General features: G+C 43.3%; 1 protein-coding gene across 1 annotated transcript in view; it reads right to left on the bottom strand.

The window, feature by feature from the left end:
• Nucleotides 1–16095, bottom strand: part of LOC109513079 (NT-3 growth factor receptor-like) — a 68189-nt gene that overhangs the window by 42929 nt on the left and 9165 nt on the right. The window contains exons 3-6 of the mRNA XM_019865288.1: nucleotides 14280–14351; nucleotides 12667–12738; nucleotides 6784–6938; nucleotides 1428–1570 (exon numbers count right to left, since the gene is read on the bottom strand). Of these exons, the coding sequence (XP_019720847.1) occupies nucleotides 1428–1570; nucleotides 6784–6938; nucleotides 12667–12738; nucleotides 14280–14351 (442 nt within the window). The remainder of the gene's footprint in view (nucleotides 1–1427; nucleotides 1571–6783; nucleotides 6939–12666; nucleotides 12739–14279; nucleotides 14352–16095) is intronic.

The following is a 16095-nucleotide window of genomic DNA, read 5'->3' as shown; positions in this document are numbered from 1 at the left end:
GGTTTAGGAAGGCGAACACGGATTGGTTGTGATTTACATTTGCCGATATAGCGACCAATCACAACAAGTAAGACATCATACACGTCCAATCGCAGGGCTGTTTACAATTGGAAGATGGAAAGACTGATCGGGAGAGCTCGTGAAAACTTGACGATAAGGTACCTGACCCCCCCTAAAATTTTCTCAACGGATTTAGACGATTCACAAAAATGATCAATTTAAGAAATAAAACGGCGGATTTCCGCGTATCCGCGGAAAATTGCCATGACTGTTGGCCAACAAAGATTATTCTGAATCTGATGAGCTTCAGTTTTAAAGAGACTGAAACAGGGAGACTCACTGCATCTCAGAGGACAATAAAGCAATAATCTAACGGACAAACATTCATCCATTATTATAACCCTGTAGCTCTGCACTGTAAGGCTGACGGGCTAAAAGTCGATCACCGGGCCGCCCTTGTTGGAACTACGAAGAGAAAATATAAATATGGTTGGTGTTATGTCACAGGCAAGAACCCTTTTGTGTGTGGTATTTTTTACGTTTGTTTGTCAACTGTAAATGTCAGGAAATTTTTTTTTGGAACGTGCATGTATACTCAGGCTTGGATTAACCAGGAAATGGCAGAGGTTCTGTGTCTTTTCCAGGTGTGTGATAAGCTTACTCTGTTCGTTAAGTGACAACTGTGGACACAGACATCACCTGATTCATTCATATAGTACATACGCGCATACACACATTTGAACGGCAAAATGGTGAAAGCGATGAGAAGTGCCTTCACAGTTATGTAGGACATTAGCCAACTCAATAGGAGAGGGTCAAGTTCAGTTATTATCATTGAAGTTATTCTTATTGATTTTATAAATGACTGCAGTTTGAATGTGTTGTGCAGTTTAGGTAAAAGTTGCGCAGTCGGATGATCTGAGAATGTTTTAAAGTTGTTCCTGAAATACACACAAATTCAAATATGTAGATACAGTATTGGTCCATCCATCCATTTACTAATCAGTTTATCCTCACTAGGGTCACGAGCGTGTTGGAGCCTATACCAGCTGTCAACGGGCAGAATGGGGGGCACACCCTGAACTGGTCACCAGCCAATCACAGCGAGGATATTGGTGAATCACCCATATGTGCATATACACACTTTCGAAGTGCAGAATAATTTATAGAGCACCTTTAATGGATGGATTATTTTGTGTAAATGGTCATGATTTTGTGGCTGGTGAAAATACATACGATCCCAATTATATTGTATTTGCATGCATGCTGTTTATTTATTTTAAAATGAGAGTAGTGGCAAAGCTGAATTTTAGTTGAAGTCTGACCTGAATGTTGGCGTTTTTCTGTTCCACCAAATTCTAATACAGTATAACAAACACTCCTACCCCCCCCCCAAAAAAAAAAGTTTCATTTACTTAAACCCCTACCTTTTGTGAATAAAAGGAGTGCAAACCAGAAGCAGACCAGTCCACTTTAGGTAATGGGGATCCAGAGCCATTACATGTTGTAGTTATACTGTCGCCCTCGGTAACTGTGATGTTGGTTTGGCTGATGGTGATCTCTGGAAGATCTGGAAAAAATTGTATAAATGGAGTAGAACTTCAAGTTACAAAGTTAATTGGTTCTCCCTTGACAGATCTGTGAACGGTGTCCCTCCATGTTTTTTTCAAATAAATCTCATCATCTTAATGGTGCCATGACAATACTTTTGTCTTGGCTTCCCTGGACAAGACAGTGAACACAGACGAGTGTTCAACGCACGTCATCAGGCGCCGACAGGTATCGCAGCCTCGGTTACACGCTCCGTAGTATTATCCCTGTTTTTGTCATTTTCGTTAGTTTTTGGCGACCCTGAGCGGCTTAATTACACAAGGGAAAAGTTGCTTGCTTGGGGAATCTACGCTCTGACTTTTTTCACCAGCACACGAAAATCCACAAGGTTTTTTGGAGCTAATCGCAAGCGGAGCGGCTGCGCTGTACGGAGCATGGAAACGCCGTCGGAGGAGGGGGAAGCGAGCCGGCGTGCTAGTCAAGCTACGTCAGCGTGGATTTCGAACCCCGCTCCCATCGATCCATCTTGCAAATCTACGTTCTCTGCCAAACAAGATGGATGCACTTCTCCTGACAAAGACCAACAAAACCTTTGCACGTTCTGCTGCGCTCTGCTTCACTGAAACTTGGCTCAGTGACCGCCACCCGGATTCCGCGCTACATCTACCCGGATTCCGCCTTCTTCGAGCCGACCGCGACACGGAGCTATCAGGGAAATCGAAGGGTGGTGGGATTTGCTTCTATATCAACGAAGAATGGTGCACCGATGTCACAAAGCTCGACGCACACTGCAGCCCGGACCTGGAGTCGCTGTCTTTAAACTGCAAGCCATTCTACTCGCCACGTGAGTTCACCTCCTTTTTACTAGTCGGTGTTTACATTGCGCCACAAGCTAACGCTCGCTAACACGGCGATACAAACGCTCGCTGAACAAGTAAACAAACTCGAACTAAAATACCCAGAGTCACCTCTGATCATTGTGGGCGATTTTAATCGAGCACATCTTAACCGTGAACTTCCCAGATACAAGCAGCACATCGACTGTTTCACCAGAGAAGGCAACATTCTAGACCACTGCTATACAACAATCAAAAATTCATACCGATCGATCGCCCGTGCAGAGTTGGGTCTTTCTGACCACAATTTAATACACTTAATACCTACATACAGAAAGAAACTCAAATGTGTTAAACCGGTTGTTAAGACTGTGAAAAAATGGACAGATGAAGCAAAGCTAGCTCTACAAGAATGCTTAGACTGCACTGATTGGGGCGTCTTTGAAACTTCAACGGGCACACTGGATGAATACACAGACACTGTAACATCAGTTTCTGTGAGGACATGTGTGTACCAATGAAGTCCTTCCGCTCCTTCAACAATAACAAGCCATGGTTCATTCCCAAACTCAGGCAACATAGAAAAGAGAAAGAGGCCGCATTTAGAAGTGGAGATCGGGCACTGGACAAACACGTCTGAAACCAATTGACCAAGGAAATTAACATCGCAAAGAGAAGATGCGGAGAGGCTGAAAAAACAGTTCTCTGCTAACGACTCCGCATCTGTGTGCAATGGCCTGAAAGCAATCACAAACTATAGAATAACTTCCCTCCAAGCAGTGAACAATAAGGGTCTGGCTGATGAAGTAAACATGTTTTTTGCCGATTTGAAAAAGACACCCCCCATTTCCCACATACGCCCACCTCTACCAGAAACTACTCTATCCACGCCCCCACACTCATTCTCTGCCCTACAGATCCACGAACAGGACGTGAGACGGCTCTCCAAGCAGCAGAAGCTCAAGAAAGCTGCGGGGCCCGACAAAGTGTCCCACTCCTGCTTGAAAGTCTGCGCTGACCAGCTGGCTCCGGTCTTCACACAAATCTTCAACAGATCCCTGGAGCTGTGTGAGGTCCCATCCTGCTTCAAACAGTCTACCATCATCCCAGTTCCCAAGAAATCGGCAACATCGGAACTGAATGACTATAGGCCTGTCGCTCTGACGTCTGTGGTCATGAAGTCCTTCGAACGCCTTGTGCTGAACCACCTAAAGAATCACACAATGTATCTCATCTGTGGTCCAAAGAGGCTAAAAAAAGAGAGAGTCAGCACACAGTGAGGGTGGTTCATCATCCCCAAAAAACAAAATTGAGTTCCATGCCCCACAAACAGAACAGCTTAGTACAAGAGCAAATAAGCTTACCGGTAAATATCCCAACGGAGAACACCACTGATATATTCAGCAGTATCTGTTGTCTTCGACAGGCTTGGGTATGAAATAAATAAACTGAAGAAGCAAAAGCCTCCATAATTACATCAAGAAGATGGCCCCCAGGGTTTGACCTGCTGAGCAAATGCCTCAGGCAACAGAAGCCTTGTAAGGACAGCCATGGAAAGACAAGCCGCTGCATGGCATGTAGCACCGACAAATTGAAGAAGTGGCAGAGATTGCAAAAAACCTGCCAGTGGCTAAAACAGGCTGGACTGAAAAGCAACACATAGTAACTCATAATCATAGCAACACGCGAACAGGCCCTCAAGACAAGATCAATAGAGGCTGTGGTCTGCCACGTCAGACAGGAGTCAAGGTGCAGGCTGTGTAAGAAAGTCCCAGAGACAATGCAGCATATCACAAGAGTGCGTAAGGTGCTGGCAGGCGAGGCATGCATGGAGCTACATGATCAGGTTGCAGGAATAGTGTTCCAGAACATACGTACCAAGTATGGACTAGAGGTCCCATAATCAAGACAAGATACAGAATTAAAGGTGGTTGAAAAAAAAAAAAAAACAGGCCAAAAACCCGATGCAACTTTCAGATCTGAACTGGTACACTGGTAATAACTAATCAGCCAGACATAGTGCTGCTGCAAAAACATCAGAAGACAGTGGTGGCTGCAATTCCAAACGATAGCAAAATCCGGAAAAAGGAACACAAAAAGCTGGAGAAATACCAATGACTGAAGGAAAAAAAATTGAGAAAATGTGGGTGGCAAAGGCAACGGTAATGCCAGTAGGCCCGGGGCACTGGCATTAACCACCAAACTGGGAGGATGGCTCCAACAGATACCATACATAACGTCCGACATCACCTTACAAAAGAGTGTAGTCCTGGGAAAAGCTCAGCTCTTCAGCAGAACCCTAAACTTCCCAGGCCTCTGGGAGAGGACCCGAGCTTGAAGGAGATAGCCAGCCACAGTCGAGAAAGCAATTATGACGCTATTTTCCGCACTATAGGGCACACCTAAAAGCATTCAATTTTCTCAAAAGCCAGCAGTGCACCCTATAATCCGATGCACCTTATGTATGGAGTTAGAATCTCTTTATATTATGCTGAGTTTTTTCTCTTGTTAGTATTGCTTTTCCATCTAGTGGTGATTATTAGCAAAAACCAATTGTAACCTGAAATGTTTCTGCCCGACACAAATTGACGTGTGCATTCGCCAACAAACACTCAAACAGACAACTACTTTATGAGTTCAGCGCAGCCATTATGAAACAAAGATAATACCAAAAGCATAGTTAACTACTGACTAAATCAATGAAGAAGTAGACAAGTAATATTATTTATTTAGCCCCTTGTGGGTTTGAGTCCAAGAGGTTTGTCTGTCTTTTTGTTGAATCAATTGTCTTCATAACTTTTGTCTTTTATTTATTGTTTTGTAATGTCATTTGTAGTTATGTTTCAAGTCTGTGTTTGTGACCAGTTCGAATGGCTTTGTTACAGCTGCAGAGGTTGTGAAGGCTCTATATAAATAAAGTTGTATTGTATTGTATTGTATTCTCTTTAGCGTAGCACCATCTAGTGGATGCATAGCGCAACTTCAGTCACTATTGTAGCTTCTATTCTATGCGCCTTACAATGCAGTGCGCCCTCTACATGAAAACAGTTTTAAAATATGCCATTCATTGAAGGGACGGCTGATAATCCGAAATGTTTTATTGTGCTGAAAATAGGGTATTTTAAAAATGACAGTTCCAATGTTTTCATTTAATAATACTAACTCTAACACACTGATTAGATGATAATAATAGCAAGAATAAAAGTAAAATGCAGTCTGAACACGTAGTGTGACTGACCCGTGTGTTAACGAGGCTGTCCTCTGTGGCGAAATGCAGACATGTCTCCAGAAGTAGGTGTTTCTCTTTTCCCCATAGGGGGAAAATGAACGATTCCGTAAACAAAACTTAAACACATCTTTTAAATGCACTGATTGATGAAAAATCCTTTCTAAGGTTTAAGCGAGGCAAACACAGCTGCCTGCTCGCGGGCTGATGTCAAGACAAAAGTAAAGTTTCCAATCACATGGATTGGATTTTACAACAACCCTTAACCATATTTACAACTTCATACTGTATGTACAGATGAAATACTGAAGCTTTGGCTCGCCGCAAGCTGTCATTCACACTGAATAGGAGCTTGGTCTCATTCACTTCACCACCTCTGTGATTCATCAGCTAGTCGTCCTCACTCTCCGGCAGCCGCCCTCATACTGGAGGCTGGAGACATCTCATTCACATTAAAGCGAATCAGCAGGTAATCCGTGTATTCGTGCAAATTTTTACCCCAAGCTTCAATTATTTCATCAGTGTCCAGATTTAAAAAAATGCTAATTGGGTTAAGTATTGTTGTAAAGCTCAATCATATTTGCTATATACAATATACTGGATTTTTTATCACTTGGCAGCGGCCAACAGCTCTGTTTCACTGGCCAGGAAAAATGGGCTTGTGCAGTGGAGTTCCTTTCCTCATCGCTTAATTAAAGAAAGGCTGACATTTGTCAGCCAATCATATGACAGTGACGTCGGGGCCCCAATTGACCTGCAGTTTAGAACTAACTTGGAGGAGGGTTTGAAGAGTGATTGCATTGCAACCAGACGCTCCCCACAAAAAAATTATGGAAAGGCAACTACTCAGGGCCAAGCAAAGCCATTTCGGTGTGGGACCGGTACAATGCAAAAGCGGCTCCACTTATTTCTGCACTGATCTGTGAATGTCCACATGGTGTGACCAATAAAAACATGTAATTGTTTGTGTAGTATTTGTTCAAGCTGATTTAGTTTGTCTTTTGTTGTGACTTGATGAAGATCAGGTCACCATTTTATTTCAGAAATGCAGGTCATTTCAATAGGTTCACAGTCCATACTTTTTCTTACAACTGTATATTGTGCTCAGAGCAACATAACACATGCAACGTCAGACACAGTATATAAAACATACTGTGTATGTAAACTTACCGCATTTGCTTATGTTCATTTCTTGCAGCAGTATCTTCTTTGAGCTATTATCACAGTATAATTGTTGGCTACTTAGCCCCATGTCTCCCCTTTGTTGCCATAGCTGCAGCCAGCGGATCTGACACCCACAATCAAAGATGACATCTTCTAAATGCCTGTAATTAAAAAAAATAAACTCAAAAATGCTGATAAAACAATCAGAGATCAACTAAATAGTTGCATTTTAAGAGATTACCCCTTCCAAATCATCTGCATTCTATGCTTGCCATTCAATCTGAAAAATGTTGTACAGTGAAAACCAGGGATGGCCAACCACTCAGAGACTAAAGGTGTGTTCACACGCAAGATTTGCTCCAGCGCTGCGCCAGTAGAGCGTTCATACGTGCAAATTTGCTCCAGTGTAGCCCCGGAAAACAGCTTACACCGGAGCAAATTTGATCCACCTCCGGGAGGTGGTTTAAAAATTTGCTCCAGAGCAAATGCTTGTTTGCGGGGCAGCACCGATGTAAAATGCTACGTGTGAACGCTTCAATTTGCTCCGGAGCAAATGCTCGTTTGCGAGGGGGGAGTACCCTCGCTACGCATGAGAAGAGTTGATTACGTACCGTGAGAATGCGTTGCTTTCGTGCTCTGTCGGACTTCCGTCATGTGTTTGTTTAATAACAACATCAGCGGCCCTCCAGGACTTGAGTTTGACACCCCTGGGTTAGACCATCTCAACTAGAACGGGGGTGGGGGGGAATAGTCCCCAAACGTCATCTTTCCTTTTGTAGGAGACTAGACTGTCTCGGCGTTGTTTGTGTATTTTGTTGCTTTGTTGTGTATTCACAACCCCCCGCCCCCCATAGAATTTATTTTGTGATTTCCTCTCTTGATTTTTTTGTTTGGCGCATCACATGTTTGCTTTTCTGAGTGTCATTGAAGTCATCGTTGATTTACGTTTTCGGGGGGGCGTCACTCTCGAGCAGAAGGCACGGAGACCGAGAAGGAGAAGGACGTGCCTGTACAGTAGTTACTTGAGTTGTGTGTAAGTTTTAAAAAGAACCAACACAACAGCTCATTTGTTTTCTGTCATTTTGCTCCGCTGCAGAAACTGCCGTGTGAGCGCAAGTTGAGCTGCACCGACGCTGCGCCAGTGCTGACATGCTCAGCGGCTTTGTACATGTGACCGCTCCACAAATTTGCTCCGGTGTAAAATATATCGCAACAAAATACATCGGTGCAGCGCCGGAGCAAATGTGTGCCGTGTGAACACCCCTTAATAACCATTTTTTTTGACTGTGTTACTGCAAAGAGCCACATCATGCACATGGACACACATTAACATCACCGCATCCCTTACACACACACACACACACACACACACACACACACACACACACACACACACACACACACACACACACACCTGCCTCTGCTCAGCCACATTTATTGTAAATGTCATACACCAACATGATAATGACAAAAATTGACTCCTACAGTACTAAGACCACAGACCAGTCATTTTCAACAATGAAGTCCACAAATAAAAATATAATCACGTTTTTCTCTTGCTATGCATGTTGTTTAGTGCCTTAGTGCAGGGACTTTTCGCATTCCATCTCTTGAACAATCTTCTTCAAATCTGGTTTGTATTCCGTTGTTGCCACTCAAAACAGGGCACTGACTGCATGTGAGCTGCAGAGGTTACTTACTTGGGTCAACTTGCTACATATTTGACCGAAGATCGACTTTTGAAGCGACGAAACTCCTGCGATCGACCCGTGTGTGTATATGCTTGACCCGTGTGTGTATATGCTTGCAAGCATATGTGCACGTGCAAGCATATACACACACGCACGCAACACGCGGGTGCCCAACCACGCACACGTGTGCATATGCGCACGCATGCCGAGATGAGCGACAGCCGGAATGTCACCGAACATGAAGGAAATCGAAACACACAGACACACAAAGTTAAATCCAGCAGTGGATGGGTTCTGGAACGAGAAGTGTGGAACATTGTGTTTCATTGTTTGTGTTTGTTGGGCCTTCAGAGTGGAGCCAGACTCTCATCTCACCTGAGGTTGTGGATAAAGAATTCCTTTGTTTTATGAAAGGTGGCAACCAGTGACCTAACCTGATCCCCTCCTTATTAGGCCAAACAAAAAAGATTTTGAAATTTCAGCATAGGATCGGTAGGTCAGACATAGTTTTTTTTTTTTTTTTTAATCTTTTTTTTTTCCCCATCAAAAATTTCAACAAAATAACCACAAAACATAAAACAAGAAGACATTGAACCCGCCGCTCCACGGCCGGCGTCGCCGCCACCTATTTAGTTTTCTTCCCGCTCCGGACTCGGGGGCCGGGGCGCGCCGCCGCCTCCACCGTCCTCCTCCGCCATCCTCCTCCGCCCTCGGTTTTTACTTAGCCCGTGGTGTTCATCAAATAGTTCGCTTTATTTTTAGATACATCAATGGATGCTATTTTCTTAACATTATGGTGCGAGCATGCGACTGTTACACAGAAAACGCGGTTTAAACTGTCGTCGGAGATCGCGGCCACTGCCATGTTTCAATGTTGTTGACAGACGACAGGCCAAACGACGCACGCGCTCAACGTGAATATCGCGAGAGTTTGTACCGATGTAAACCCTCTACACAAAAATGTAGAGGGTTGTTTGAAAAAAATGCCGACCGTAAAGTATTTTTTCGACGTAGAAATTCTCGGTCGTTCGGGTTACCGGAAACACACTACTTTTTTTTCTACGCCTTAAGATAAACTTCATCACATTTGAAGAGAGTATGACGTTCCCCAAAAATGGAAAAAATCTCAGTCACTGAATGAGAAGCACGGTCATAGCATAATGTCAGAGAATAATCTTTGGACGACACACCGTCTCGCCCTGTGTCTTTCTACATCGGGAGTGCACATGCAAGTAAGCCATGTAACTGTATGAACTACGACTTAAAAGAAGTTGCATAGCAGAGTATGCAACCTAGGTCAACAATTAGCTAGGATATGGCTGGCAAACACAATGTAAATGAATTTAAGATGGAAATAAAATACAGTTTATTATAAATATTTTTCATTCATAACAAACAAACACAGCCATGTCATTAGCAAAACACAGAACCTTGTGTTCTTCCTGCAACATGGAGGTTTGTCACCAGATAAGGCTTTACAGGTGTTAAGGAATTTCTTCCTTACTGTGATTTTCTAGGTCCTCTCTGTTCAAACACTTGAATGTAGTATGCTGTTGAAGGTATTTCCTGCTTATTGTGATTACAATCACCTTTAGGGCCCCTGTAATGGGAATTTGACAAATAACAGCGTTAAATGGAAGTATCTGGTCCACTTCTTCTCTACAGTGTGGTTCACCGCGATGTCAAAAGTGAGCGGCACATCGTCCATGTTGGTGACGTGGTTGTGTTTGTTGGCAATCTTTTTACTGCAGTAGGAGCCGAAGATAGCCAGCTTTTCCTTGTAATCTGCCCGATGTTCCTGTGCCACACGAGTCCTTACTCCGATGGATAGAATGCATGATTTCATTAACCAAACGCACCAAGCACCATAGATTCGTTGATCTTGAATTCTCTTGTGGCTGCTCGATTACCACTCTCCTCTGCGTAACTGATAGCTTGCAGTTTAAATTGTGCTTTGTAAACGTATCTCTTCGTAGGTGCCATTTTCGGGGGTCCTAATCAAGCTGATGTTTTGCACAATGCACATTGTCACTTTAAACCTACTGGGGGTGTGCCTTTAGCATCCTCGTTCACATGCACACATCCCCCTTGCCTCCTTCAACATCCGCATGCTGTCCTCAATTACGTCTGCCTCTCCTCTATCTAACTAGCGTATCGGCACACCATCAGTCAGTCAAGCGAAGCGCTTATCAAAGTCACACAGCAACAGTCACATGTTTTGGAACTAAGTGCATACATAAGGTACCCCGCATTCGTAGGTGCCCTGTCCATTTTGGAGAAAATTTAGGCCATTTCAGTGCACTTTACGATCGTGAAAATGCAGAAGTTCACTGCCTGTGTTTTGAAAGATGAAACATGTTTTCCTTTTTCTTGTCTGTGACAAAGTTCAAGAGTGATTTATTTTTGGGTGTTGATGTGACATTTTGCATGAGACAACGGAATTCCTCATTTGTTGACAATAAGGCCTGGCTAACTCCTCACTTTTGTCTTTGCTCCGAGCAAATTCCAAGGATGGATGGAGCTAGCCTCTTGTCAATATGCTTGTGTCCACTGTTTGGAGATATTGATTGCGTGGTCTCATTTCCTGATTTCCCAATCAGCTCCACAAACATTTTGAAGTGATGCATACTTGTCTCCAGCATTGCCATCTTCTGAAGAACTTTGTGGAATTCAGCAGTGGAGACAGTAGGCATCTCTCTTCTCGTCTTGTTGCTAATAGCAGTCTTGTGATAATTATCAGGGCCGTTCTCATGACGAGTTAACAAAAATGTTGAAAAATAAAATGTGTACACCCAAAGAATCCAGGAGGGGTCCAGAGAAATAAAACTAAAAAGCAGTTTTCAGCTGAAGGAATGCAGGCAAAAGCAGGAGCTGAGCAGCTGGTGCCTACAAACTAACGTGGGAAGCAGAAGTTTTTAAATGGTAAATCAAGCCCCAAATTTTCTTGACATGGTCTTTGTACCCCCACAAGTCTGAATACAGCATTTTCATCAATATTGTGTTTGTGGAATATGGACTAAGCAGCAAAATCCACCCATTTTAATTCATCTCAGGTCAGTTGTGCAACTTGCTGTCAAGTGAAAATTACATTGCATTTGCGCCGGTCTCAGTGAATGACCAATCACACCTCACCTGTTTTCAGTGTTTGGTCATGTGACGTTGGAAGGTTGAGCTGTGACTGGTCTTTATCTGAGCCCTGATTAAGTGTGATGTCATTTACAAACGGCAGCAACTGGCAACGTGGTTGCCCCCTGAGATTTTGCTGTTGATTTCCATATTCCTCAAATGCATTATGAATCAGAATGCCATGTTTAGACTAGTGGGGGCACATCTAACATGTTATTGCAAAGACAACTTTGGAGTTGACTTCTCCTTTAAGGCAGTTTAAAAATCAATTTTAATCAACGGTCTTTTCGTATTTCAGAAAGCTATCGTTTCATCTCATCCATTATCCAAACCAAATGTCTTTCAATCTTTTGGTTACATGTGTCAATGTACGTTCTTTTAGTATTTTTTTAAGATACTTTTTTTTTCCTCTCTGCTCTATGGATGTCTTCAGTTCTGTTTGTTCTCAATTTTAGATGTGCTTTTGGTTGTGTGAAGAATAAGGTTGTCTTTCCTTGCTTAATAATTGTATTTATTATTATTACTGTTGTATTATGATTGTTGTTGTTGTTGAAACTGAGTTTCCGAACAAGGTTTTATTCAAACAGAGCTTATTAACAAAGTCAAAAAGCCTTGATGCTATAAACATATTCATGAGGTATTTGCATGTAAAACCTGAACTGGGTTGGTGCGCACCATAACAGAAGACTAACTGCCACTTGTGGACATTCGCTTGTGCTAACAAGGGGATCAAGGAGATTTTGGAATCCTGGAGTGTTTTCCAGTTGTGTCTTTGATTTGGAACAATATCAATTGTCTTTCGGATCCCCGACTAGCCACCAGCCTGCAGTAGCTACTTAAGAGGCCCTGTGGAGGGGAGTCCCAAAATGCTGTCATTGCAGGAAGGGCCATGTCAGCTGTCTGATCACAGAGCACATATAAAACTGTGGAAAAATCCGCACAACCTGGAGAAAAGGTATGCAAGCACATGGAGAGCACACAAGAGGGCCAACCTCTGTGATGTGAGGCAGACATGAAAAACCACTCAACCACCATCTATTGACTGAGTAGTCTGTGAAAAATGTGAACTTACAGTTCCATGACTTGAAGATTTTCAAAGATCTGCCAGGACAGTTTTGTCAGCATTGGGTTCTTGGACAAGTTTCTGATGGAGAGAATATAAAAGAAATACATCAAACCGCGCTGAGTCGTACTTGTCATTTTTATCCCTCAAAAGGGAAATTTAATTTTCGTTTTGCTGTGGGGCAGATCAGTGGGCGAGTGGTTAGTGCCTCAACTTCACAGTGCAGAGGTCGTGGGTTCGATTCTGGCTCTGGCCTTCCTGTGTTCTCCCCGTGCCTGCGTGGGTTTTCTCCGGCTACTCCGGTTTTCTCCCACATTCCAAAAACATGCATGGCAGACTGATTCAACACTCTAAATTGTCCCGAGGCGTAAGTGTGAGCACACATGCATTTTCTGATCTGCTTCTCCTGACAAGGGTGGCAGGGGCTGCTGAGCCTATCCCAGCTGTCTTTGGGCAGTTGGTAGTGTACACCCTGAACTGGTTGCCAGCCACTCGCGGGGCACACATAGACGAACAACCTTCCGTTCTCACAGTCACACCTAGGGACAATTTAAAGTGTTCCATTAACCTGCCAGAAATGTCTTTAGAATGTGGGAAGAAAATTGAGTACCCAGAGAAAATCCACGCAGGCGCGAAGAGAACATGCAAACGCCACACAGGAAGGCCCAAGCTGGAATCGAATCTGGTACCTCTGCACAGTGGGGTCGACACGCATATATATGCTGTATACACACACACACACACACACACACACACACACACACACACACACACACACACACAAACACACAAATACACAAACACACACACACACACACACACACATTTGTGCTGTATGTTGCACATACAGCACGTTTGACAATAAAGTTGTACTTGACTTGACAACACATTTAATTACTATATGTGAATATGTTATAGTGTAGTCTGTTGATAAGATTATCAGCACATGTATCACAAGTTTTTTGATACATTTTTTCTAAGATCTAAAAAAACTAACATACCTTAAAATCACAAAAGCCGTTTAATAAACGTGTATAAAGGCATTTTAACAGACAACGGCTGGAATTTTTATCCTTATATAAATGCAACAAATTTTTTTCCTTTTTTTTTTGTATTTGAAGATCGGCTTCAAATATCAGTGATCGACCTCCTTGAAAACTAATGATGGGTATCGCCCTGAAAAAACACATCACAAGCGAAAGAAAGAAAGATGAAACAGGTGAGAGACTATAATCAGGTGGTCAAGAAGACCATAAACATAACAATCGGAATCTTTTAGACCAGATCTGTTGCATTTGCCAATATTGATATATTTAAAAACTGCACATGGAGGACCACTTTTGGTTTATTCATTTTAGAAATTGGGAGATCGGGCCCCTTTCCTTTATATTTATTTCTATATTATTTTGAATCTTTTATAGAAAACATTTGAATGCATGTTAACCCTGATGCTTCAAGGAAGCAGCTTCAGAGCAAGCCTTTGCAGACAGGCTTCTCCTTGTCCGGTACCAGGTGTATGGCTGTTGACCACACAGGCAAAATAATTCCGGATAACATAACCAATGACTTGGTTCTCTGACAAGCAATGTCTAAGGTGACATTAATTGAGTGTGGACACTTACATGTAGCTCAGTTGGGGATTTTTGGAGAAAACACGTGGCTGGATTGTACGAAGACTGCTCCTCATAATGGTCCTACCAATACAAAAAACAGTGAGAAAATTATTGCCATTTCCTAAACAAATTGAATCTTTTTTTAAGTTAATGGCAGATTCAGGAAGAGGTTTTACAGAATATTCCACATTGCTGGTTTGAAAATGAATTCACTGGCAAATTGCATGTTCATCCATGTTGCTTGTTTTTCCTCAACATTTAAAAACTGTTCTGTTCCCTGTGGAAGGATATGAAATGCCCAAACGTGACAGGGGAAAATGTACATCATTCATAATCCTTGAATTAAATCCAGACAAGGCGGCCCGGTAGTGGAGTGGTTAGCACGTTGACTTTACAGTGCAGAGATACCGGGTTCAATTCCAGCTCCGTAACTTCCTGTGTGGAGTTTGCATGTTCTCCCCGTGCTTGCGTGGGTTTTCTCCGGGTCCTCCGGTTTCCTCCCACAAAACACGCATGGCAGGCTGGTTGAACACTCAAAATTGTCCCGAGGTGTGAGTGTGGGTGTGAATGGTTGTTCGTTTCTGTGTGCCCTGCGATTGGCTGGCAAATGATTCAGGGTGTCCCCCGCCTACTGCCCGAAGACAGCTGGGATAGGCTCCAGCACCCCCAGCGACCCTAGTGAGGATCAAGCGTTTTGGAAAATGAATGAATGAATAAATTCACACATGTGACAGAGTCAAATAAAAAAAACAAAAAACGAGTGCTTATATTCTGGTACACCATATTGCCAAAATTATTTTCTTACTTTGGATACAGTGGTGGTTGTTTTAAAGTGCTTTATAAATACAGTTGAGTTGAGAACTGAAACAATCATGGTGTGCTATAAATACAGACTCTGAGCTTTGATTTGGGGGTATTTACATCCAAATTAGGGGAATGGTATAGGAATTACAATACAATTTCCTCTCACATGACTGGATCGGGACATCCCGATGACATGCCTTTGTCCACACCGGCCACACAACAAACTTGGTCTCTAGTTCTGTCACTGATGTGTACCCCAAGACATGTGGGTTTATGACTTTACAGATTGCTTCAAAACTGTTTGATGTAATTGGAAATGAACGGCAGTTTCATTTTCCTGAACAACAAAAAAAAAGTGTGTGTGTGTGTGTGTGTGTGTGTGTGTGTGTGTGTGTGTGTGTGTGTGTGTGTGTGTGGGGGTGTGTGTGTGTGTGGGGGTGGGTGCAAAGATCGTCACGCCGTGTGTGTGTGTGTGATGCCCGGGATCGGTGGCAACCACTCGTCTAGTTTGGGGGTCACTGCCCCGAGTGTTCCAACCACAACAGGCAAGACTGTCACCTTTACGTTCCAGGCTCTCTCCAGCTCCTCTCTGAGCCCTTGGTATTTCTCGAGTTTCTCGTGTTCCTTCTTTCTGATGTTTCCATCACTTGGGACTGCTATATCCACTACAATGGCTTTCGTCTGCCCTTTATCTATGATCACGATATCCGGTTGGTTTGCCTTTACCATCTTGTCAGTCTGGATCCCACCACCACCTTCGGAGGTGTTTCCGATTTTGACCTTGGGGTTTCCAGTCAATACTCTGCACAGATGTCTCGGTAGACTATGCCAGCCACCTGGTTATGGCGTTCCATGTAGGCTTTCCCTGCCAGCATCTTATACCCTGCAGTTATGTGTTGGATCGTCTCAGGTGCCTCTTTGCACAACCTACACCTTGGGTCTTGTCTGGTGTGGTATATCTGGGCCACAATGGCTCTGGTGCTCAGGGCCTGCTCCTGAGCAGCCAGGATGAGTGCCTCTG

This window comes from Hippocampus comes, unplaced genomic scaffold, assembly GCF_001891065.2.
Source record: "Hippocampus comes isolate QL1 unplaced genomic scaffold, H_comes_QL1_v1.1 scaffold180, whole genome shotgun sequence".
NCBI lineage: Eukaryota > Metazoa > Chordata > Actinopteri > Syngnathiformes > Syngnathidae > Hippocampus > Hippocampus comes.
The sequence above is the reverse complement of the archived record's forward strand: the minus strand, read 5'-3'. Positions and strand labels throughout refer to the sequence as shown.